General features: G+C 59.1%; 1 protein-coding gene across 2 annotated transcripts in view; it reads right to left on the reverse strand.

Moving 5' to 3' along the window:
• ZFPM1 (zinc finger protein, FOG family member 1) overlaps nucleotides 1-22,576 on the reverse strand; it is a 67,330-nt gene extending 44,754 nt beyond the window's left edge. For both annotated transcript variants that reach the window (XM_090063867.1, XM_090063866.1), the window contains exon 1: nucleotides 22,329-22,576. In XM_090063867.1, the coding sequence (XP_089919993.1) occupies nucleotides 22,329-22,368 (40 nt within the window). In that variant the 5' untranslated portion in view covers nucleotides 22,369-22,576. The remainder of the gene's footprint in view (nucleotides 1-22,328) is intronic.
• Between the last annotated feature and the right edge of the window lie 1,056 nt (nucleotides 22,577-23,632).

Consider the following 23,632-nt stretch of genomic DNA (forward strand, 5'->3'; position numbering starts at 1 on the left):
GATCCGGTGCTTGGCCACCTCCGGGCACGCCTGCCCACCCGCCCGCTCCCACCTTGGACCGGGCATCCTCCGCACAGGCTGCCAAACGGGGGTTTTAAGCTTTCGCCGTCCCTTACGGGCACCTTTTGGAAGAGGGGCCAACACTTCCCACGCTGCAAGGGGCCCGTCACAGCCGAGATCGCTGGGTAGCGGTCGCAATCCCCGTGCAGCCCCAACCAGGCCGTGGGGCAATCCCAGGATGCTGGGGGCTGGGTGGGAAGAGGGCATGTGACAGGGGACATTTTTCCTTCCAAAAAACTGGTCTTCCCTCTGCAAGCACAGAGTCGAGGAAGCCCTTTGCAAAGCCCAGAGGCAGCTCGGGGTTGGGGGCGGCCAGGTTCCCCTGCAAAGCCAGCCGGCCCGATGGAAAGCCGGTAAGAGCTCGCCCCTTCGTCTCCGCAGCGGCCTTCGTGCGCTTACCCAGATGCTGGCCCTGAAGTCATCTTCAAATTAAAAAAAAAAAAATAATAACAATGGAGACAGAAGTCAGCCAGCGGCTCCTCCCGCCGGGCCCTGGGGAGCTGAGAGAGACTCTCCTGCTTGGAGCACCGCAGCCATGATGCTTATCAATCACTTTGCAATTAAAGCAGCGGGGAAACCGGCCATTATTCTGGGCTTGGAAACAGCTCTCTTGCCTCTCCCCTTCTTGCTCCGGCCCTGACGAGCATCCCAGCTGGCTGAGGCCTGAGGATCGCCAGCTCATTCCCTCCGTCACCTTCTCCCTCCAGCCAAGGAGCCTTCCCGGGTGGGAAGCCCCAGCTTTGCAAGATGGAGCTGTTACACTCCAGCTCCCGGTGTGTCCCAACTGCCCCCCAGGCTCGCTCGTTTGGGACTGCCAGTGCCATCGACCCGTTATAGAGGAGGGAAGGCAGTGTTCAGAGGCGAAGGGACTTGCCTGATGTCAAGAAGCAGACCTCACAAGCAGGTTAGGACCAGAGGATGCTTCTCCGTACCGCGTTACCGCTGCCCACCTCGGCCCAGCCGAGCGAGCAGCTCAGAGGCCCCAGAACCTCACCTGGCGCAGCGCTGGGTCCGAGCAACATGGCACCAAGGCATTTCACGCCACAGATCAAAACACCCAACCAAGGCAGCAGGAAGGGCACCGCTCCCCTGAGCATCACGTCTCAGGACCTCCCCGATGCCTGGCTGGACACGGACACGGCTCGCTGGCTTCCTTCCCTCGGCGTGCCCCGCAAGTTGCTCCATGGGTGCTAGGGAGCCAGGCTTTGAGGCCACGCTCATCTCGTCCTCAGCTTCAATAGGGAGCGCGCAGAAAGGTTGAGGGACTTGCCCAAGGACACAAAGAGAGTCGGTGGCAGAGCAGGGTCAGGCACGACCCCCCCCCCCCCCCCCCCCAGCTCCTGCCACGGACGGAGGGGACCTGCCAAGGCAGCTCTTTCGCTCACGGCCGCCAAGGCATCGGATGTTACGCAAGCCTAACTAATGGGACTCGGGCCGCGGCAGGGAGCGGGGGCGCGTGACGGCTTAGGCTGCTCGCAGCCGCCTATCTGCTCGAGAAAGGATGGGTAACCGTGCTGATAATCGTGGATACCGCGAAAGAGGATGTCGGGGAGATAATCTGCTGCCCGAGGAGGAGAAGGGCTCTCCACCAGACACGCAGCCCAGATAGAGGGGCCGCAAAACAAATCACTCTGCTCCACTCTGCGCCCGCCGGGCAGAGGCAGCAGCTCCCACCCCAGACCTTGCACCAAGCCACGGACCGGTCCACCCAGCCCAGGACCCGCCGGTGGGCATCTCCATCCGCTGCACCAGGCCTTGGCTCCGCCAAGCCCGGGAGAGGGCACAGCTCTAGACTCCAAACACGAGGCCTGGTCCAGAGCAGGGGCAGGTCCGGAGCCTCCTCCTCATCTCCCAGGGGCCAGCGACGGAGTCGAACGCAGCCGGGAGGCCAGAGAGGCAGGGGACAGCGTTCGGGCCAGGCCCAGCCCCGGGCTGCAGCGGTACCCATCTGCAGTTAGGAGCCCTTCTCCATCACATCGAGATAAACTCGGCCTGACCTTTCCCATCAGTCTCCATAGCAACACGGATGCCCTCTCCATATGATCCTTCCCTAACGATTAAAAACATTAGGCATGGGGGGGAGGCCGGCGAGGAGACGCTGGGCACAATACGGGAGCAGCTCCAGCAGGATGGAGGGCGACGCGGGGAGACGGGTCTCGTCCGTGCCCAGAGCGATGTCCCCCTGCTCACCTGTCGTCATCCCTGGTGCTCCAGGCTGGAGCCAATACTTGTGCATGCACACGCACATGCAGGTGCATGCCACCCTGGCTTTTCAGGGGGGCATCATGCACCCCATTGCCCAGGCATCCAGCTGTGGATGGAGAAGGGCTCACGTTGAAGCCACAACTAGAGAAGAAAGATCCTAGATGGACCCGTCCTCCGATTAAACACTCTCCAGGCTGTGTTTCAGCCAACCGGTCTGGGTCTGCGCCCCTTGCCCCTGAGCTCAGGGTAGGGGATGGAGACAGGGAGCCAGGCCTCCAGGGCTCAGCCTCGTGTGCACGGCTGCAAACCCAGTTGGGCACCGGAGTCGGGAGCGGGGACGAGCCAGCACGGCGTGACTCCCGACTGGCATCCGTACCCTTGCCCTTAGCCTCAGCGAGGCCCCCAGAGAAGGACATGCCAGTTTAAGGCGCCTCCAGCACATGCAGCAGGGCGAGGACGAAACCCAGGCCCCCCTCCCATCCGCATCCCGCGGGGAGCTCAGGTCCTTCCCTCCGCAGCCGAGACGAGCGGTACCCTGCATTCGCGCCCCCCAAAACCCCCCCAAGCCTCCCCAAAACCCGGCTCCGGCTCCTCGGCGCTGGAGGGGCGGCTGGCTCTGAACTTTGCGGCTCGAGCCACAGAAGAGAAGAGAGACAAGGAGAGCCAGAGCCTGAGAAAAAACAGCCCTGCTGCTATCGGAGAGATTGGTTTCAGACGGAGCTGCTCCCTCTGCCAAGTCCATATCCTATCTAACCGGGGTGTAGTTACTTAACATTCATCACTGGTTGAACTCTGTAACTTTATCAGCTCCCAAGCATGGCGCCATCTCAGGGCTCGGCCATTCTCAGCTCTCAGATAGGTCCGATAAACCGCTGATAGATTACAGGAGATTGTTTCACTTCAGGGGACGCGATTACTAATACTAATAGCGAGGGAGCCCGCATCATATCAAACAGGCGAGAAAGGAGGAGAAGGGGGAAAGCGAGGGCAGGGGCGGGCACACCAAAAGAGAGGAAAATAATGAGAAGGAAAATACAGGAACAATGGCAATGAAGTGACTTTACGTTTCAGATGGGGCCGATAAAGCCCTGATAGATTTTAAGAGCGGGGAGATTCTAATAGAGCCGTCCCCCGGCCCGCAGACACATCAGATGGATAGAAACAGATTGCTTCACAAAAGGGGATGCGACTTTTAATGCAATCCTGGCTTTTCATCTGATAGAGGAGGCGGCGGGAGGGAGGGAAGAGCTGTAAAAGCGGAAGGGGGGGGGGGGAGCATTCGAAACAACACGCACGGTGGACACCCGGGAGGGAGGGAGCTGGACTCGGGGCTCCTCCGGCCCCCAAGCCTGGCAGCCAGGGTCCGGTTGGAGGGTGGGGAAGTCAGGCCTAGCGGGTGAAACCACCAGCCGCGGCGAGAAAGCAGCTCTCTGCCCGACTGTCCCCCAATCCCCGTCCCACAGGCTTCGTGGCCCCAGGCGAGCGGCTCAAGCGCGCACCCAAAGACCGCCGAAGTCGACGGGTTTGTGCTCGCGTGCATCGAGCGCAAAGAGGCCTGGCAGCAAAGACGAAGGCCTAAGGGCATCCTTCCAGGCTCTCCATTTGAAGCACGCCGGCACGTCTCTTCGCCCAGCTCTTTGTGTGCTGAAGAGCCCGCGGGCAAGCTCGCTCTTCCCAGAGAGCCACCGAAGTCTCCGTTGCTGGTCCCGAGCATCGCCGTTGGCACCGGGCCCCACCGGGATTGGGAATGAAGTAGAAAGCGCGGCCGTCGCCCAAAGAGGAGAGGACCGGGAGCGTGGAGGAGAACGGCTTCCTGCAAAAAAATTGCAAAACCCCCAAAATACGCCAGGCCGGGGTAGGGAGGCTGCGCAGCAGGCGCCCTGAGGGGAACGATACGTTGGCATCCAAGGAGTCGCAGACCTTTGGGCCCTTCAAAAGTTGCCTTGCTGGCCTCTCTGATGCAGCTTCTAGGATGAGCAAGGGAAGACCGGTGCCGGCGGGGTGGGGAAATCGGGCAGCCTTATCCCATGCCTGCCTGGGCGACGAGCGCGCAGCAGAGAGGCTGGGGATAGCCCGGACACCTGGGCTCCACTGCTAATTGCCCCTACAATCCTGCAACGTTCATTTAAAACACAGCCGGCACCTTCATTCCCCACCCACGTGGGAGGAGGGTCCCGTCTGCGTGGAAGAGCCACAGTCCTGGGCCCAGCCCGACCTTCTGCCACGGTCAGCCGTCATCCTGCATTGCTTGCATGGGTCCCTTCACCGCTAGCCAGAGACGCCCGAATGCAGAGGTGGGATGCCAAGACAAAGGTCTTGAAGGGATATAAACCTGAGGCTTCAGGGTCCACAATAGCGAGTCACTGCCAGGGCCAGGGCCCGGGGTCAGGCAGGGATTGCCCCCTCGAGGGGGTCAGGGCAGGATTGCCCATTGCAGAAGGGGTTCGTACTTCCCTTTGTGGCATTCATCCCAAAGCTGCCCTATACATCTACAGCCCCCAACTCCCTCCCAGGTTGAAACAAGGCAGCAAAGAGACCATCAGGAAACGCTCCCCCAGTTCCCACAGGGCGCGGGGGGCAGGCGGACGGATCCAGCTCAGCCGACGATGACACGGGCAGCTTGCTGAAGACCCCTGCCCGGTGGTTGATTTGGGCTCCTGTTCTGCTACATGGGTATTTTTGACAGGCATACCCAGCACAGACAGAGATAAGAGTTTAGGGTGGAAAATGGGAGGGAGGGGGGGGAAAAAAAATGCAGGCCATTATTCTCTTCCCCACCAAAGTTGTTTAACTTCCGCATCTTGCTGTGGGGCCTCAGCGTCTGGCTCCCGGAGCCCCGTCACCGTCCTACAGAGCCTGGATATTGTTGCAGGATTTGGGGCCCCGGCTCAGAAAGGCTCCAGGCTGCTCCCCAAGCGCCCCGGTCTCAGCCCTCTCCTCGGGACCCTGCTTCCGCGCTCTCCCCAGGCAGCGACTGGCCCACGCGCACGGCCCCGGGGAGGGATCGCACGCTCTCCCCTCCCATGACAGCTGGCAAAAAGACCTCCCTGTCAAGGCATCAAAGCAGCCCGTGGGGTTCGCGCCCGACTGCAGGGCTGAGGGATGCTCACCAAGGCTCCCGGGTTGGAGGAGATGCCCACAATTTACGGGCTTCTGCCTGGAACAGAGGGGAGCTCTCGCTCTCCTCCCTGCAGCAAAAATGGGGTCTGCTCAGTGCATCCCTTCTAGCCGTTTACCAGCCTCGCCGGCCCGGCAAGCACCGCGGGCCGCTAGACCTGCCTTGACGCGAGCCGGACGGCGCGCGAGACGGCAGCGAGCTTTGCTAGAAGGTGCCCATCCCTCCCGCGCTGCACCTCTCCCCGTCGCCGCTTTCCCTGCCTCGAGCACCCGCGGACGGCGACACGACGCGCCCCGCGCAGGGTCACCGCGCGCTGCCCTCGGCTTCCCCACCTCTAGGGTTACGCGGGCAGGGGAATCCCGCTCCGGCGGGTCAAGAGCGGAAGGCGGAGGCTAGGCCAGAGACGGGCAGGCCTGGCGCGTTCCCCCGAGCCTGCCGGAGAGCATCCCTCAGACCCTATGTCACGAATGTTCCCGCGGCAACAAAGCATGAGGTCAGCTGCTACCAGATGACATCACTGCCGAGGTAGAGGGCAGGGATTTGGAGGAAGGGCTGGGACCGGTGCGGGGAGGTATCCGGTGCGGGACTGCGCCGTCCACGCTGGAGGCAGAAGACGCAGCGCCACGCTCCTCCTTGCTTGGCTTTTGTTTTCCCAAAAGCCTAAGAGATTTGGGCGCAGGCCGGGTGACAGCAGCAGCCCCTTCGATGGCTTGCCTCGACCCAGCATCTTGCGCCGTCACTTTTGGCAACCCCCCTCCACCGGGAGCCTGGGCCAGGAGGCTGGTGGCAAGGCAGCCGCTGGCTGGAGGACGGCTTTCGGTCAGATGCAACCGCATCCGCTGCAAGTGTCCTGGCCAAGCGTGTTGGCAGGCGTGTCCCAGACCCCACAGGGAGGTGTTGGCCCTTCTGCCTTGAGGGTGCGACGGGGAACGGGAGTGGGATCCATCGGTACAATGCCCTCATGCCCATAGGGAGACTTTCACCCCAACGCCCAGGCAGCGCAAGCAGCTCACACCAGCTTAACCTGCAGACACTGGGTTAAATCAACACAGCGTGAGTGCGAGCGTGAGTGTACTGAAGGCAACAGTGTTCAGCCCAGAAGATCTAGGTTAATCTGGGCTCTGCCACAGACTCTCACGTAGGTCATTGAGCGAGTCACCTAACCCAGGGGTCGGCAGCGTTTTTGGACAGAGCACCAAAAACACCCACAGAAAACTCGGCAGATGTTGGCGTGCCAGGGCAGCTGTGAGGGGCCTGATCCTTCTCGTGGCAGCGCCGCTCCGGCCCCTTCCCCGCTGTCATCCCCGAGGCGTGTGCAAGGAAGCAGGAAGGCCCATGCTGTCTCTCCATCCCACCCCACCCCACCACCGGTGACTCCCGGAGCTGCGGCTCAGCCGCGCCATAGAGAAAGGATGGGAAAACGAGAGAGATGAAGCCTTTTTGGGAGGATGTCAAGGGCGGCTCGGGCAATCGTGGCACTTATTTGCATAGTGCCATCTTCTCACTAACCGTGCTGCAGAAGCTGTGAAGGGGGAAATCCCTGGGCGCTAAAAAAGAAAACCCAACCAACCTGCAACTTGCAGCTCAAGTGTCACCTCACAGACGCCGCCGAGCCGCCTGGCAGCAGAGAAAAGGCCACGCTGCCAAAATGCAGCTGCCTCTGGGTGGTTGCAAAACTGCTGCTCAACAGTGCCCAGCACCGCACGTCACGGGTTTGATTTAGCTGGGGACAGCACACAGCATCCTTGTCACCACGCTGCGACGGAAAGGAGATGCCCCTTGCCAGACACAGCTCGCCGGCGTGCACCGGGAGCTGCAGCTTTCCAGCTGCAAGGCATCGCTTACTGCTCCGATCCAGCCACCCCGGAGACCCGGGGGGATCAACACTGTCCTGCTGCTCAGACAGTGGGTTGGGGGCTGCATGGGGATGGGGAGGGGAAGAAACCAGCTTCCTTTTGTAACGTCTGCAGTGGGGCCTCCTCGGAGAAGCAACAATCCTCGCTTCATCCCTTTCCTTTCACCTGATGGGCAGACACAGTGCGAAGCACAGGGGAAAAGAAAAAATGCCTTTCACTCCAGCCACTCATGCCATCCCAGATCTTATTACAAGATGAGAGGCAGCGGCAGGAAGGAGAGCTCCAGCTCTTATTCTCTGGCTGGAGGGTTGCACTTGGACTTGGTTTGCAAATATACTTTAAAAAAAAAAAAAAAATTACAAAACTTACTATTTGAATTTGGTGGTAACATTTCACCCCCAACTCCAGGAATTATCAAGGCGCTGGAGTTTGTGTGAGCACACACAGGCTTGCTGGGTTTTTTTTGTTTTTTTTTTTCCTGTTCTTGGCATTTTGGTGGAGCGAGATAAGGGTAAAAAACAACAGAGCTGCTCAGAAAGTGAAAAAGGGAGATAGATAACGCAGATACCACCTCCTACACAAAACAGCCCTGGCTTTATCGCTGCTTTTTATCACCGTTCCTTTAAAAAAAATAATAAATAAATAAAATAAAGAGAACAGCCCAACTGGAATGGGGCAGCACATTAAAAATGAACTTTATACTGTTTGCTCTTTAGTTTTATATTTAGATGAAACAAAACTTAGATCCCGAGCCGATACCTTCCCAGGGCAAGGAGCTGGAAAGTTTGGACGCCAGAGGCTCGTGCCCTGTTTGCACCGACAGCCTGGAGGCTGAAATATGGATTTGGGAATGGAAAGAGGGGAGCGATTTGCTTTGCAAAAGGGGTTGAGCATATGCAGCACCTTGCTGGCGCTGTTGGGATGTGTGTACATCTGGGAAAACCATGCACACACACACACACTTACAGATTTAGGAGCTTAGTTTTAGGCAGCCAGGTTGGCAACAGCTGGCCTTTATTGGAGGCACCCTCTTGCCGAGTGCTGGTAGCATCCACCACATGAACATCGAGCCCCAGCTGCACGCCTGCTTCCTCCAAAGCGTGCCGTTGGAAGCAAGGGTTAACAGCCACTTGCAGAGGAGGCGTGGGGTGGGGGGACCAGTGCATGGAGAAGCTGTTTGGATACCAACCTGTGGGTTCAGAGGACTATTCGTGTGACCCCCCCCCCAAAACTGCCCAAGAGTGAACCCAGATCCACGCCACTTGTTGCTACTATGCCAACTTGCAGATCTCGCCTCCTCTGGGCAGCCGCCTCCGATACCCGCCTGTGGGCTGCCCCCCTGACTCGGCATCCCACCCCAGCCGGCCTCCCGAGAGCCCAGACGCGGGCTAGAGAGACGTGGACAATGACCCGGGTGGGAAGGGTGCCCTGCAGAGAGAAGGCAAGGGGAGGAGGTGCCAGGCTGCTAGCTCTCAGCCTCCCTCGCGGGGTCATGGCTGGCGCTGGCTCCTGGCACTCGCAGTTCGCTGTTGTTTGTCACCTCCTCCAGGAGGCTGGAAGCCGAGTCCTGCTTCCTTCCTGATGTTTCAGCGACCCACCGGTGACTCGCCGTGCTGGGCCGCGAGCTATTAATGCAACCCCGTGCAAAGGCACCACAGCAAGAGCTCAGGGGTGCATTCACTTCGATTCCTGCTTCACCCAACTTTAAAACCAAGAGCCTGGGAGGAGCAGCAGCATTTCTATTCAGGCAGGGCTAAGAGAGTCCATTGACCTAGGCTCAGTATCCTCTCCCCGATTCCTGCTAATCTCTCCCCACTCCACACGCATTAATAATCCTCTCGCCTCCTTAATGGCTTTGATGGTCCACCATGCGAAGGCTCCTTTCTTCTGCAATCTTCTCTTCTGCAATCTTCTCTTTCGCAGCCTCGCAGGCAGTTTGAAGCTCTAGCTAAAAACCTTCACTCAGGTGTGGTCATATGAACTCAGGTGTGGAAATGACCGACAGCAAAGCCCTGGAGACACTAATAGAGACACTCAAGGCGCCCAGATTTTGCTTTCTGAACCGGAATACGAGATGTACATTAAACCATAATGACCACAGGACTAATGACATGCATCTCCGGGCTATATTTTGCCTCGCTGTGTTTTTTTTCTCAGAGACACACACGCATACATAATCTAGCAACTTAGTGCTCATTGCAATAATTATATTTGTTTTTGCTTTGATCTTAAACTGTATTATGTAGTGCCAGTTCCTGGCATGTTAGTAGAGCAACTGGTTTCTCTTTCACTGGAGAAAAATGTTTTGTGTCTTATGCAGCAACGTGCCACATCAGCTGCGCCCCTCTTTTTAAAACCCTGGATCTGCCCAAGCTTTTGCTTCACCTTCGACTGGCCCAAGACCTCGGCCTGTGGGGCCCAGCAAGAAGGAAGCTGGGGGAGCTGGTCAGAGGGGTTTGGCAGGCAGTGGGGAGGAGGTCTGGGTTGACCAGCTGTCTCCGCATCCTCATTCAACATCCACGGGGTCATATTTGAGCTGTTCCACCCCACAGCCAGCTGCATGATAGCTAAAACACTGAGGAGGGGAGAGGGCTGTTTTCAACCCACTCCGCCCCAGAGCTGGCTGCATCACATTGGGCAAGCCTTGGGGCACACATACAGCTGCACAGGGTTGTGGGGCAAACAACTGACTGCCCATTGCACGAAGCCAAGCCGTGATGCTCCTAAGATACTTGCCGACACGATGCTCCTGCCCTGGGAGGCGGCAGGCGGATGACACTGCTGCAGTGGCTTTTATGTGCTCCAGGCAGCAGCCCCCAAGTGCTGAGGGGGCTTCCTTGGGGCAGCCCCCAAGTGCTGAGGACCGGGGCAATACCCTGCTTGGGGCAACACTTATGGCAGGCCATTGCATCTCCCATTTGCCCTCCTACCCTATTTAGGAGGGGGGCAGTGGGAACTGCATCTCGCTCCGTGTTCGTACAGTGCCCGGCGCATGGCCCTGATCTCCTGTAATGCAAACCAAGAATCAGCCTCTCCATCACCTAGGGGAGTCACTGGAGTGACAGCCAATGCCAACCGACGCCTCAATCCTCCACAAGGCTGACAGCAACCCTTATGCCCATTTGACAGACCAGGTAACTGAGGCACCACTCAACATCGCACTGGGTCTTTGCGACAGTGCAAATATTAAGTCTAGGGCTACTGCCCCACGCTCCAGTCACTGGCCACACTTTGGCCGGTAGACTATAAGGCAGCTGGCATGGAGGGGAGGGGGAAGGTCTAGCTGGGCACGGCTTGCCGGCATTGGAGATCTTCCTTCTTTAGGGTTAACGATGCTTCACCCCCAGAGCATTTCACACACATCACTGAGCAGGGCGCAAGGGGCCAGGAAGCACGGCCGCTGAGAGGCTAAGATCTGCAGAAGGTCCCGTCCACCAACACCTTCCACACAGGTCTCTTTCCCCCGCAGCCACCGACTTCCCGCTAGCGATCGGGGCATTTTCAACCACACACATGCACACATCACACCAACACGCTAGTCACATTTCTGTTGGGACCAGTGCTTTCTGCAAGCCTGAAATGGGCAGCACGTAGCATCACGCTCCCAAGCCCAGCTCCTAGGATGCAAGAGGCGGCGCAGCGTGCAACGCGGAGGGGAGTTGGTTTGAACCAGGGGATCCTCTCCCTCCCCAGCGCTGCTCCCACGCCATAAGTCTCTTTGCAAGGGGCAAGAGGCCATCCCCAAGGGGAACCTGTAGGCATCAGAGGTTAGATTTCAGCTGGGGAGACAGAAAGGAGCTGTTTGTAGCACTTCGAAGCCTTGCATGTACTAAAAGGGCTGGGGGATCTCACGCGTGCAGACGCTAATTGTGCACTCTTTTTCTAGGCTCGGGCCGTCTGTTAGGTGGCTGCCCAGACAATAGCCTCACAGTGCTAAAAATGGCAGCAACGACGGGCCAAAACCTTATGGCTTCCAGCAGGGCTGGGCCGGAGGCGCGGATCTGGACCCCGGGGCGGTTTGTCAAGAGGCAGCACCGGGCATCTCTTCATGCTCCGGCTTTCATCCTGCTCCAAGCCAGGGCTGGGGAAGGGGGCTGGGCTCACCCCCACTCTGAAGGCCTGCCTGCATGGCCCAGCAAAGCAGGGTAAAAAAGATGCAAGTGTGAGCAGCCTCCAGCTTTCCGCCTCGCCCGCACTTCCCTCGCACCTGTCCTGGCCCCGGGAGCCCAAATCCTTCATGAGCTGGATGCATCTTAGCAGGATCCCCCCCTCCACCCCATCGCTTTTATTGTGGCACGGGGAGAGCTTTCCACAGCAGAAACCGTGGGGCAGAGGGGGGGGGGGGAAAAAAAGGAAAAAGAAATGGACTGAAGGTTTCTTCCTCCCCTCGCACTCCCTTCCCTACCTTCTTTTTGAAAAACATAATTTATCTGTGTATTATCAAGAAATCCAGACACTTTAATCAGTGAGCTATGAAGTCAGTATTTCCATTCTTATCTAGTGGAGGAGTGGAAATGGAGAGCAGATAGGCAGCTCCGAGCTGATCCGTGGTGGGGAATGTTAATGGGGGAAGAGGCAGAGCTATTGGCTACTGAGCTTCACCTATCTCCACCATTATCAAGCCGTTATCAATTCAACCATCGCAGTGCAGTAATGGGGCCAGTTCAACTTTCCGCATTATCATAGGAGCTGAAACCTGCATGAGAGGCCTCAGCTGGGAGACAGAAAAGTGAGTAAGCGGCTGAACTTCACATTTTAAAAGCAAGGGAAGGGGGGGCGGGGGCGGCGGCGAGAGGGAATAAAAGCCAGATGAATCAATTCGAGACCGAGAGAATTAAAGAGGAGCAGGTTGAAAGGCTCTGGGCTGAGCAGGCAGAGGGTGATGGTGCTTGGTTTCTGGAAGAAGAGATCTCAAAAGGCTTCATCTCAAGCCCGTCCTGGCGAGGCCGCTAATGACTCGCGCAGAGCCGCTTTGGATCCAGCGTCTACAGCCACGTGCTCGCCGGAGGGGGTCAGGGGCCACGGCCGTAACGGCTGTACAGCACCGTGCACGCGGGGCTGGACGCGGTCAGAAGTCGCGGCAGCAGGAAAGGTGGACGGAAACTCCCGGCTGACAGGCAGACAAGGGGCGTGCGGCCGGAGAGGGCAGCCAAACACACCTGGGAGGGGAGGAAACGGGACGGAGGAAGGACAGGGCGGGTGCGGAGAGCAGGTTGGCTTGACTGCGAAGCCGCCCTTCCTCGAGCCTGTGCAGGGAGAGAAGCGCCGCGTCCAGAAACCGTGTGACACAGGGGTCACATCACGACCCCAGTGGGTCGCCTGCCCCCCCCACTGCGCCCCGCACGGACAAATGCCCACGGAAGCAGTCGATCGGCAGTCTGCCTGGGACCAGTTACACTAAGCGTGCGACCGCCGCTTTCTGGTTGCACACCCGGGCACCCAGCCCCCCCCGCACGTCACTAGCGCCTCTACACCTCTAGCGTGGAAGAGGCATGAGTCTCTGTGCTGGGGGAAAGATGCCAGATTTGCAATCCTGGAGACTAAGCTCATTATTTATCCATTAGGCCAGCGCAGCCCGGCCAGGGCTTCCTTCCTCTGGGGCCAACAGCGCGTCTCAACTTTGACCACCTCTGGGATGAGCCAGGAAGCGGGGCCTCCAGGGCCCCAATCCCACATCCCTCCGACGAGGCCGCCAGCGAGGGGACCGAGTCCGCGTCAGCGGCGGTGGCAGAGTCGTGACAGGCACAGCCCCTGGGAAGGAAAACAAGGCCAAAGGCACCTCCCGTAGGGTCCACGGGACAAACCCGAGGCTGGAGGGAGCTGTTAAGTATCCCAGCTGCTGGAGCATACATTTAAAACTAAAAACACCCCCTATCCCGACACTCCTTTTCTAACCGAACGAGGCTCACTGAAGCAGCAACGGGCTCAGCCTTTCCCCACCACCCTCCACCACCAAACCCACAAGAATCAGGAAAAACAGTCGCGCGATGGGATGGAAGAGCCCCAGGAGGAGACAAGGATGCTACCACGTCAGAGAGGTCACGCAAGCTGCTGCCTAGCCACGGGCTCCCTGCAGCAAGCGGCAGGCTGGAAGAGAAACAGCCTTATTAGCGAGCTTCCCACTCCCCTCTCCCGCAGGGCAGCGGGCGATCGTTAGTCACAGCAGGTCGTTATCCGACGATGCACCTACCTATGCACGGGCAGCTCTTTGGAGGGACTCTGCTCGAAACACCCGAGCTGTCCCCGTTGCATGCTGTGGCACAACAGGCCCCTGCAATGCTTGCCCCCGGTGCCAGGACTTGGCTATGGAGCAGACATCTCCCCCTGACTTCGGAGGCAAAGCGCAGGCTGCACCCAGCTCTATACACCCCACTCAGTGCCAACAGCCCCGGGAGAGGGGTGCACAGAGGCGGCGGTGGGGCCCGCCAGTGCTCAGGATTGGGCCCACAATGGGAGCACGGGGAAGGATGGTGCCGCGTGTGTAGCTCCCTACCGCAGGTGCCAGCCCTGGACAGAGCCGCTCAGAAAAGCAACCAGAGCAATTGGGAAATTTGGTCCTTACTCTCCCAAGCCTCTCCTGCTCCATGCCCCCAGATCAGGAAAGTTGCAGGAACAGCAATGTCAGCATTGCACGCAGCCGCTCGCTGACGGGAAACGTCCTGCATCCAAACTCGGGCCACCTCCGAAATGGAAACCTGGGGCGAAATGGCTCTGGGCGACTGGGGCTTGAAGGACACAACTGCCGCAGAGATGGGACTGACCGCTCCCGCAGCCACCTGAGATGCAGGCGAATCTCCGCAGGCGGTACAAGGTGCATGACACAGCCGAGTACCTCTCCTTGCAGCCAGGTGGGGACGTGCTGCAGCCATGTTGATCCCTCGCTCTCTCTTGGGAAGAAAAGGAGACTCGGGCTTTTTAATAAATTGCTGCGCTGACCATGCAGGAGATGAAAAAAAAAAAAAAAATATATATATATATATATATATATATATATATATATATTTATCAGATTAGCAAATTAGAGAAAACGTGTTTCCTTTCTAGGCTCTTGAATGGGAGATGTCACAAAAATATGTCGATGTGTGAGAGCGAGGAGATAACGCATTATTTGGGAGGAAAGAGAGCCGTGGAAGGCTGTTATCTGCAGTGACTCATATGCACACACTCCTTAACCCTATTCCAGCCCAAGGTCAACAGTTACATTCCTTTCAGCATTTCATCCCTTCCAAAAAAACATGTTGCTACAGGAACAATGAGCAGTCTTTGCTGGGGCGCTGAGCGGAAGGCAGAACTCTATTACTGCTGAAACACTTGAACTTTGCAGATAAACTATAAAAATCAGGCACTTCAGCATTGCCACTCACAAAAAAAAAAAAAAAAAAAAAAATCACAAGGTGAGCAACCCGCTCGGGCCATGCAAGGCCTTTCGGGGACCCTTTTACCTGCCTGCTAGTTTCCAGCTCACCTCCCAGCTTCTCTCTCCAGCCCCAGGCACTTGAAGCTTTCTTTTTTAAATAGAGACAAAATTATCCCAGGAGACAGTTCTTTAAAGGGGGGGAATACCGCCAACTATTGCAAGAGCGGCTTGCACGAGGACTTCCAACGTTCAAGCTCTCCCTATTTGCTTACAAGCCATCCCTCCACAGAGAATAGCCCCAGGACAGTAGCTGCCGGCCCCACGGGGGAGTTTGGTCTCTTAGGTAAGGGGAATGCCAGTCAACTATTTGAGTAAAGAAATTGTGAATAACCACATGGAAAGTGAGGGTGGGAAGGGCCCTCGGGAGGTGACATCTAGTCCAACCCCTGCTCAGAGCTGGACCAGCCCCAGCTACAGCATCCCAGGCAAAACCTCCAAGGATGGAGACTCCACGTCCTCTCCGGGTAACCTGCTCCAGTGTTTTACTACCCGCCTAGGGAGAAAGTTTCCTACTGACACGGCTTCCCATCCAATTCCCATTACTCCCGGTCTGCCTGGGTCGCTCAGCACAGACAAGTCCAAGAGTCCTCAGCCCTAGGACCAGGCTCAAGCACGTAGCTCCCAGACACAGGGGAAAATCAGCACAAGTGTCACGACGTGACTTCCCTGCTCTGCACGCTGCGGCACCCAAAGGGGAGGTAGGCGCCTGCCCGCATCACGTAGGGTTTGGGCGTTTTAAGCACAAAGGCGTCAACCTAAGGTCAGGTTCCTCCTCGCAGGGAGTAGCCTGGCTCTTCACAGGCATCTGTTAGCCCGCTGAGTCCCAAACCACGTGTTGCACCCTCCCTGGCACCCCGAACCCTCCCAGCAGGTTCGCTCTCATCAAAGCACGCGGTGATTAAACCAGTTCTTGAGCGCAATCGCAATGCTCTTGGACAGCGCTCAACAGCGGCCGTCCGCAGTCACCTCGTGCAAGCGGGATCCAGCCTCCCTGCTTTGGTGGAGGGGGGGAAAATAAACCCCGACTGCTCGGCGCACAGGCAAAATACTCTCTGTGCATCTCACGCCGCCACGCACCAGGCAGATGTGGTAGGAGGGGGGAATCCGGGGCCTGGGAAGGATCTGGATCAGCCAGTTTTCCCCGTCAGGGCTGCTACACCCTTGAGGAAGCCTCGCTGCCTTCCAAGCCCCGACGGCGGAGCTCGCCAGCTCACAACTTGGCCACGGGGAATCGCGAGGCGGCTGCGTGATTCACAAAGGAGAACCAGACCTCACCCAGTGACGTGAAGGCTTTGGGTCGGGACGGCCGCAGCGAGGAAAGGCCGCGACGAGCCAGGATGCAGCCTGACTGCTTCTTGCCATGGGCTGCGCGTGCCAGCGAGCTCCGGCACCGAGGGGGCTCTGCTCACCGTGCAGGGAGACGGGATTACAGGCAAATATTAGGGTCGTGGGCCTGCCATTTAGGACAAAAACCACCCTCGCTACCGCACGCGAGTTTGCTGCCGTGATCCGTCTCCTGGAAAGCGGCTCCCAGCCCCTTTGGCCCCCTGCTTCTGTAACAGGATGAAACGCTCCAGGAGCACACGAAATATCACCGCCCTTCCCTCCCGTTGCGTGTTCAGCCTCGGCGGTGGAGGGCTGCCAAGGTGCATGAGGGTTGAGCCTGGGTATACACGGAGGAGCCTCCCTGGTACTCATCAGGGGAGATGGGATGTCAGACAAAAATGCAAGTGCCTCCTCCCCAGGGCCCTGGAAGGGGCCGTGGGCCAGATCTGCTGCAATCCAGCTCGCCAGATGCTATGCAAATGCCCTCTCGACTGCACCATCCCGGTGCGCTCCTGCCAGGGAGCTGGGAAGGGGCATGCGCTTCGGCGCTCGGTGAACAGGTTCTGCCACCAGCAGGGCCTGGCGCTGCCCCGGGCTCACCGCAGGCAGACGGGCGATCGCCATCTGCCTTCGCCTGGGTTTCTCCCCGCATTGCCGCGGCTCAGCGCGCAGGCCAAGCGAGCTGCAAGAGAGCCAGCCTGGCAGGGCCATTGCCTCCCCGGAGCACACGTCGCACCAGCGGTTTCTTAGGAAGAACCGAGAAGTTTCCCCCTTGGCTTGTGTAGCTCAGGGATGGAGGAAGGGGGCTCAACAACTAATGCCCGCACCGAGCTGGTCCCCTGCGTGTGCAACAGCAAGAAAAAGCCCTTGCAAGACACAGACGGGAAGGGAGACAGCACGGAGACTCGGGGCTGGTATCTGGTACACCATCATGCAGGGGCGATGGACGGGCGCAGCTGGGCAAGAGCCCAAGGCAGCGGTTCTCAGCCTTTTTCAGCCCTGGAAAGTGCCAGTTCTTCATTTTCACTCGATTTTTGACTGCAGGAAAATAACCGAGCCACTCTTCAGCTGCACAAAAAACCCAGACAGACCCCAGCAGGTCGGAGCGCTTTTAACATGCCAGATGCCTAGTTGAAACCCCCGGGTTTATCTTGCGAGTCAGGTCTGTACCCCTATCATCGCTGGCACGGCTGAAAGGATCTCTAGGCACCCTGGGGTGCTGCGGTGCCCTGGTTGAGAGTCACTGCCCTAGAGAGAGCGAGAGAAACCTAGATAGCGTTTCCCTTTCCTTTGGGATTGTTGTTTTATGGTAGCAGAGATCTCAGTTTGGGGTCAAGGCCCTTACACACGCGCGCACATGCACCACTGCTCTGAAGCGCGCCCCAGCTGAAGCCAAAGCAGACAACAGATGAATGATTAGCCCCATTTTACAGATGGGAAACTGGTGTGCCAGGACATCCACCCAACAGCCCCGGAGCAAACGGCAGCAGGAGGAGGAGCGCCATCCCACTCCCGGTGCCCGACTTCAGTTGCAAGACCACTCTCCCCCGGCCCGTCCGGTCCAGGCAGAGGCTGGCTCGTGCCTCGGAAGAGAGGCCAGGGCGCGTCAGCAGCCGGTGCTGCGAGCCAGGCAGGCAGGGGGCACGGCCCAGCACGGGGAGACTCGGGGGAAACGCACGAGGCGGGACAGATTTATTGGCAGGGCCTCGCCCGCCAGGAGGGGAAAGCGTTCCCGGGGCAGACGGGCTGCGGCACGCCGCGCTCTGACAGGTGCCATCCGCAACGCAGGGACCATCTCGCTGCCATAGAAACAGCAGATGAACTGGCGAGTCAAGGACGGCGCAGCACAGACCATCTCCCTCCCCTCTGCCCGCGACGGCGACCCCCCTCCCGTCAGCCGCCGGGCTGGGAAGGGACCTCGCAGCTGCACGGCGGCGTCCCACCGGCTGCGGGCGACTTTGACGGTGCCCAGGAGGGCACGGCGGGCTGGGCCAGAGGGTGCTGCGGGGCCAAGCTTCAGGGCGAGCGAACGTGGAGGGCAAAGGGGTCCAGGAGCACAAAAGGCCCTGCGTGCAAATCATGGAGGGGCTAACACTGCTCCGAGGGGGGAGCCCGGGGTTCTCCACGAGCGGGTCACAGTAGTTGGACAAGTCGCTAGGGATCGAGACCCGCTTTGGACGCGTGCAGCCCAGATGTTCCCGGCAGACGGACGCTGGCTTATGTGCACGCTCGCTGCAAGGACCCCTAAGCTGGAGGGTGGGAGAATAAAGCTATGCCGGGGCCAGCACTTCCAGGATCCCACTCGGGCAGAGTGACTCCCTCTCTCAACCCTGCACGAGGCCTCTTATGTGGGCGCAGACCTCTCATTTTGGAGGGCCAAAAACAGGGAAACTGAGGCACATCCCAGAAGTCGGACAGGGGCAAGAACCCAGATGCCCTACGCCTCGCGATCCCAGCATCGGGCCACCCCAGCCCGTGGGCGTGCAAGCACCAGAGAAGCACGCGGACAAGCAGGGGGCTGCTCGCCTCTCGCACACGCGGCACAGACAGAGAGAGAAAGTAAATACAATGAGCACAGAGGGCCGGAGGCATGGTGGGAGGATCAAAAGCCGTGGGGTTACAGCAGTGGAACTAAAAATAGACTCCCGCCTGGCTACTGTAATCATTGCAAGAAATTCACTTACATTTCCAGGGCTCGTTAGAGCCGGCGTGAGCACGCGCAGGCCAAAGGCCCGGCTCTCTCCCGCTGCAGCGCGTGCCAACGGCTACCGCGAGAACGGCTCGGAGACCCGAACTCCCAGGCAAACGCCTTGACATTGGTGGGGCGATGCACGTAAAAGGAGTTGCCCGCAAAAGGCCGGCACGTTTTGCACCCCAGAGAGGGAGGGATGCAAGATGTAACCTCCTCCCGGTGCTGTTGGAGTCAATCAGGCTACATGCATTGCTGAGTGTTTGCAGGGCTGGGTCTAGGAGAAATTCAGGTGGAACAAGCAGAAAAAAGAAAAACCCAACAACCCAGGGGAGGCAGAGTCGAACAATGCAGATCAGGCTTGCTATCTGACACCATCTAATAGCAATTAAAGAATATCCACCCAGTTACCATGTGCTCCCCCACCTCCCCAAAACCTATTGGTTACACTTAGCAGAACGGGAGATAGTGATCAAAAGAAAGAAAGGAAGAAAAAAAAAAAAGAGAAGACGAGCCTTCTTCAAACTCATACAACATCTGTAGTTGATAACAGCCACCGAGGGGAAAAATCATCTTCTGAATTAAGTTTATTTGACAGAGAGTCTCTTGGCGGGTGTGTGCGGGGATACCCAAATAACATAAAGAAATCAAGTGTCGATGCCAGCTGACCCCTCCTCCACCGCCCCCATCAGATAATTAAAACGCCTGCATTAATCACATTTGCAATGGAACAAATTGTTGGAGCCCTTTTGCCTCCTCTTTTCAGTGTTTGTTATTGTAGCGAATCCTGCTCCAGTCTGGTGGGTAGAGATAAGAAGCCCTTATCGCACTTGGCAATCTTTATCAGTATGGAGATCAGGCCCCGAGCTTATCAAGAATTTACATCTACTGTAGCTGAAAGCAGAATAGAAAGGGGGAAAAAATAGAAAAAAAAAAAAAACCACGCACACACACAACCAGGCAGGCCCCTGCAACGACTGTGAGAATGTGCACTTCGGGTTCATGTGAAAAAACACACACACACGCACACGCACGCACAGCTGCACACGATCAAATGTCCCGGCTTATCACCCCCCCAATCTCGAGAGCCAGAACTGTAACTGCATGTGCACCAGAGCTGCCAAAGGGCTCGCTCGTTTGCTGTGTGTGCCCGTGCTCCCGTGTTTGAAGTTAATAAATATAACAGGCTATCTGGGTTGGAGATCAGCTCCCTGTGCTTTATCAGCCCTTCACATCTATCTAACAGCAGAACAAAAGAGAGAGAGAGAGGAAAAAAAAAAAGAGCCAGCAGCTGCATGGAGGTTGCTGTTATTTTCATGGCCTTTGACAAACGCTGATGGAGGGGGAGGGGAGCGCCGGCAACCTGCCTGGCTCCTGGCATCAGCCCCTCTCCCGGGGTGCTCCAGCCGCCCCCAAATACCTGGCTCCGGCCAGGACGCGGGGCCTAGAGGCACTCACCGGAAGGTGACCCCAAATACAGGACGCGCCAGGCGCTCGCTACCCCAGCCACCATCAGCTCCTGCTAACAACCCGCTCTTTACTGCCAGAAACTCCAGAGCGAGCGAGCTCGAGTCGACCCCAGACCCAAGCTCGGAGGCACACCTGCGCGGGCAGGCGCTGCCCCGGGACCGTTATGCGGCGAGGCACGGGCTTGCGATATTTGACGCACGTCAGGACGGACGACCTCAAAAGCCTCCCTCCAAAAGGCAGTCAACGGAGCGGTCCAAGACCGGTCCAGCGCTGATGCTCGTCTTGGCGCGCCTGGCGATCGCTCCGCTCGGCCCCTCTGCCTTTCGCATCGAGCTGAAGGGGGGAGCACAGTCACGGAGGAAGATAAAGGCAGCAGATAGGGATCTGGGGGGGGGTTTAGTGCTTCGGCTGAGCTGACAGCAGCCTGAGCTCTGGGGAACGGGTCCGGGTCGTCCGCTAGAGGAGTCCGGGTCCCAGCCCCCGCTGCAGGCGGACGCTCCCTTCCCCGGGAGAGCCGGCACCGGCGCGCTATAGGTTTGCAATGACTGTTTTCATGTTGACACACACAGGAAGGGTTCCAAGCTTTCAGCTCCTAATCAGTTTTGGCCATCAGCATCAGCCTGAGATCAGCCTCCCACGTTATCGTTTCTTCACATCTCTGAAGAAAGCACAAGAGGAAGGAGATACAAGCAGCCTTCAGTGCAGCTAATGCATTCAGAGCACTGCCCATCCTGGCAACATCACAATCCATCTTAAGATCACCTTTTACTCCTGATTAAGCAGCGCGCGCCCCGCAGAGCTGAAAACAGATGCCCAACAATGGCTCGGGGAGCCCTGACAACTCCCGCAGACAGGCTGGATGGAAAGTTTAAAAATGGAGCTTGGCACCGGCGGAGGCCGAAGGGCAGGTTCACGTGTTATTAGCCGGTCCCCCCCGCGGCAGCGCCTTGGCAGACCTGAACGGCGCTCACTTCCTGTCACAAAAAGCGTGCGTATCCCACACACCGAAATACCCTTATCGCGAGGACGATCAGCATTGTTGTTTCAGCGGCTGAGTGCTCAGTGCAGACGCTACCACTCGCCGCTCTATTAACTTCAGCTAATTAAAATGGGATCCTTCCAGAGGAGCCCAGCCTGTTTCCTAGCCGCCACGGGGAACGGCCCTGCCCAAGGCAGAAAGCTGCAGCAGTCGGAGACAAAACTTAAAAATAAAAAATCGAGAGAGGCAACTAGAAGTTAAAAATAGTTCTCTCCCTGCTAAGGTTTGGCTCAACTTTATCAACCCCACGATCACCCCGGGCTGGCGAGCAGGTAGATGCAGCGCGCTACTGCAATTACTTCAAGGGAGAGATAAAGCAGTATTATCACACAGTGGCCAGAGTTACTATCCCCGCATCTCTGCATTATCTCTGCCTTAGATCTACGGGGGGCGGGGGGCGATGACACAATGACTAACCCCGTCCCCGGGAAACGCGCCAGCCCTTTAGAGAATTTCCCGGGAATAAGCAACAATCATCTCTTTCATCTCTGCCAGACCTGAAATCAGATTCTCCTTGGTTGATCAATTTGGAGCCCTGGGAGAAGGGATAATCCGGAGGCTCTCGTCAGCCCGGGGAGACTCGGGCAGAGACAGAAATATCAACCGCCGTCTGGATCGGCTTTTTGTCAGCCCAGCCCCGGGGTCTTCTCGCAGCCGTGCTGGGGCAGGGAAGGGAGAACCCCCCCGGGGAGCATCCTCGGACTAGACACGGATTAAGAGCGAACCCAGCAAGCGGAGGCAGGAGCCGCATAAGGCCCCCTCCCCCGGTTGAGGATCTCCAAATACTTTGCACCACATTTTTCAAAAGTCCCCTAGACGAGGAGGCGCTCAGATGCAATGGATGTGAGTCAAAGCCAGATAAAATCACAATTTCAGCCCGTCCCGACAGAGCGATCTTATCAGGCCGGGCCTGGCAGAATGGAATATTTTAAAGCTTGATCTCAGCCCCGATGGGAGGCGGCGGCATCGGCCTGCCACATCTCGGGGGAGGGAGAAAGGTGGGGGAGGCACAGAAGCACCCAGCCCAGGCACGCGCCGGGTGGGCGCTCGGCGCTGCGGGGCAGGGCGCCCGGACCTGCTGGGCCCCCCGCGCCCGGGCGCTGCAGCGGGGGGGGGCATGTGGCGGGGAAGGGGCCCGGGGCACTCACGCTTGATCTGCCGGGGGTTGCTCTGTTTCCTCCTGGACATCGCTGGGCAGGCGGCGCCCCCGGTGCTCCCCTTCCTCGCACCGCACGGCTCGGGCTGGCGGGCGGCCGGCTCTCATGCCCCCGGGCGCTGCCGGGGCGGGGCGGGGCGGGGCAGGGGCAGCGGCGCAGGCTCCCGCCGCGGCCGCGCCGGATCCCGCCCGGGGTTTTCTCAATGGAACCTGAACTCCGGCAACCGCGCCGAACGCTCCGTGGCGGGGCGGGGCCGGGGGCGGGGCCCGCCCGCCGCGGCCGCCCATAGGCCGCCGCCTCCCCTGGGCCCGCCCACCGGATGGGAGGCGGCGCGGCGGCGGCGGCGGCGGGGGCGGGGCTTCGTGGGTGCTGCGGAGGCCCGGGCGCAGGGCTGGTGACCCGTTGCCGGCAGCCGCCGCCCACGGGTGACCGTGGGGCCGCATCGAGTCCGGCCCCCGCCGCACCCTCGAAGGCAGGCGGTGTCCGGCCGGCGGGGATGGAGCCCCCGCAACCGGGCGTCGCCACCCCGCCCCTCAGCTTCCCCTCCGCCCCCCGCATCTGCCTCATGTTTCAAAAGGAATAACGCCCCTGCGCGGAGCAGCCGCCGTACCTTCCCGCCCCCCCCCCGCCGCGGCACTGCCGGTGGTTCGCGTGCAAGCACTTTGCGGGGCAGGACGGGCCGCCGCCAGCACGCCCCCCTTCGGCCTGGCGCCCCGAGCCCGCGCGGGAGCCCCGCCTTGCGCCCGGCCCCCCCGGTCTCGGCGCCCGCGCCGCCGGCCTCCGCCGCGGCACGTGCGTCCGAGCTCTGGGGACCGCCCCCGATCTGGAAGGATCCACGGTTAAGGGCGGGAGGGCTCGGCCTGCCCACCCGGCTGCCGGGCGCGTCTGCAGGCACAGGGAAGTGAGGTCCTGGGAGGCCTGGGGCACAGCACAACCGTGCCCGGGCGACCCACCGGACCCCGCTCTTCCTGTTGGGCCTCTGACGCCCGGCGGGAGGAGGCTGGCGAGGCGGAGAGCTGCAAGGATCGGCCGTGGCGAGAGCCGAGGGGCCCTGCAGAGCCCACGCTCCTCCTCTGTTTTCCTGCTGCTCTGGCGGGACCGGGGACCCGCGGGCCTAGGAGCGTGGCCAGCCAAAGGCACTGCCGGGGTCGGCGCACGGTCGCCCCTTGGAGCCAAGGACCGTGCAGGTTTTCTCCTTCAGCCGCTGGAGTGAGCCGGACCGATCGCTGCTGCGGTTCGGGGGCTAACAGGAGGGTGCTAACGTCCGCGCCCTGCGGCTACTGCCATCCAGGCCA

The sequence above is a fragment of the Crocodylus siamensis genome, chromosome 9 (genome assembly GCF_052110815.1).
Source record: "Crocodylus siamensis isolate JL-2025a chromosome 9, ASM5211081v1, whole genome shotgun sequence".
Classification (NCBI taxonomy): Eukaryota; Metazoa; Chordata; order Crocodylia; family Crocodylidae; genus Crocodylus; species Crocodylus siamensis.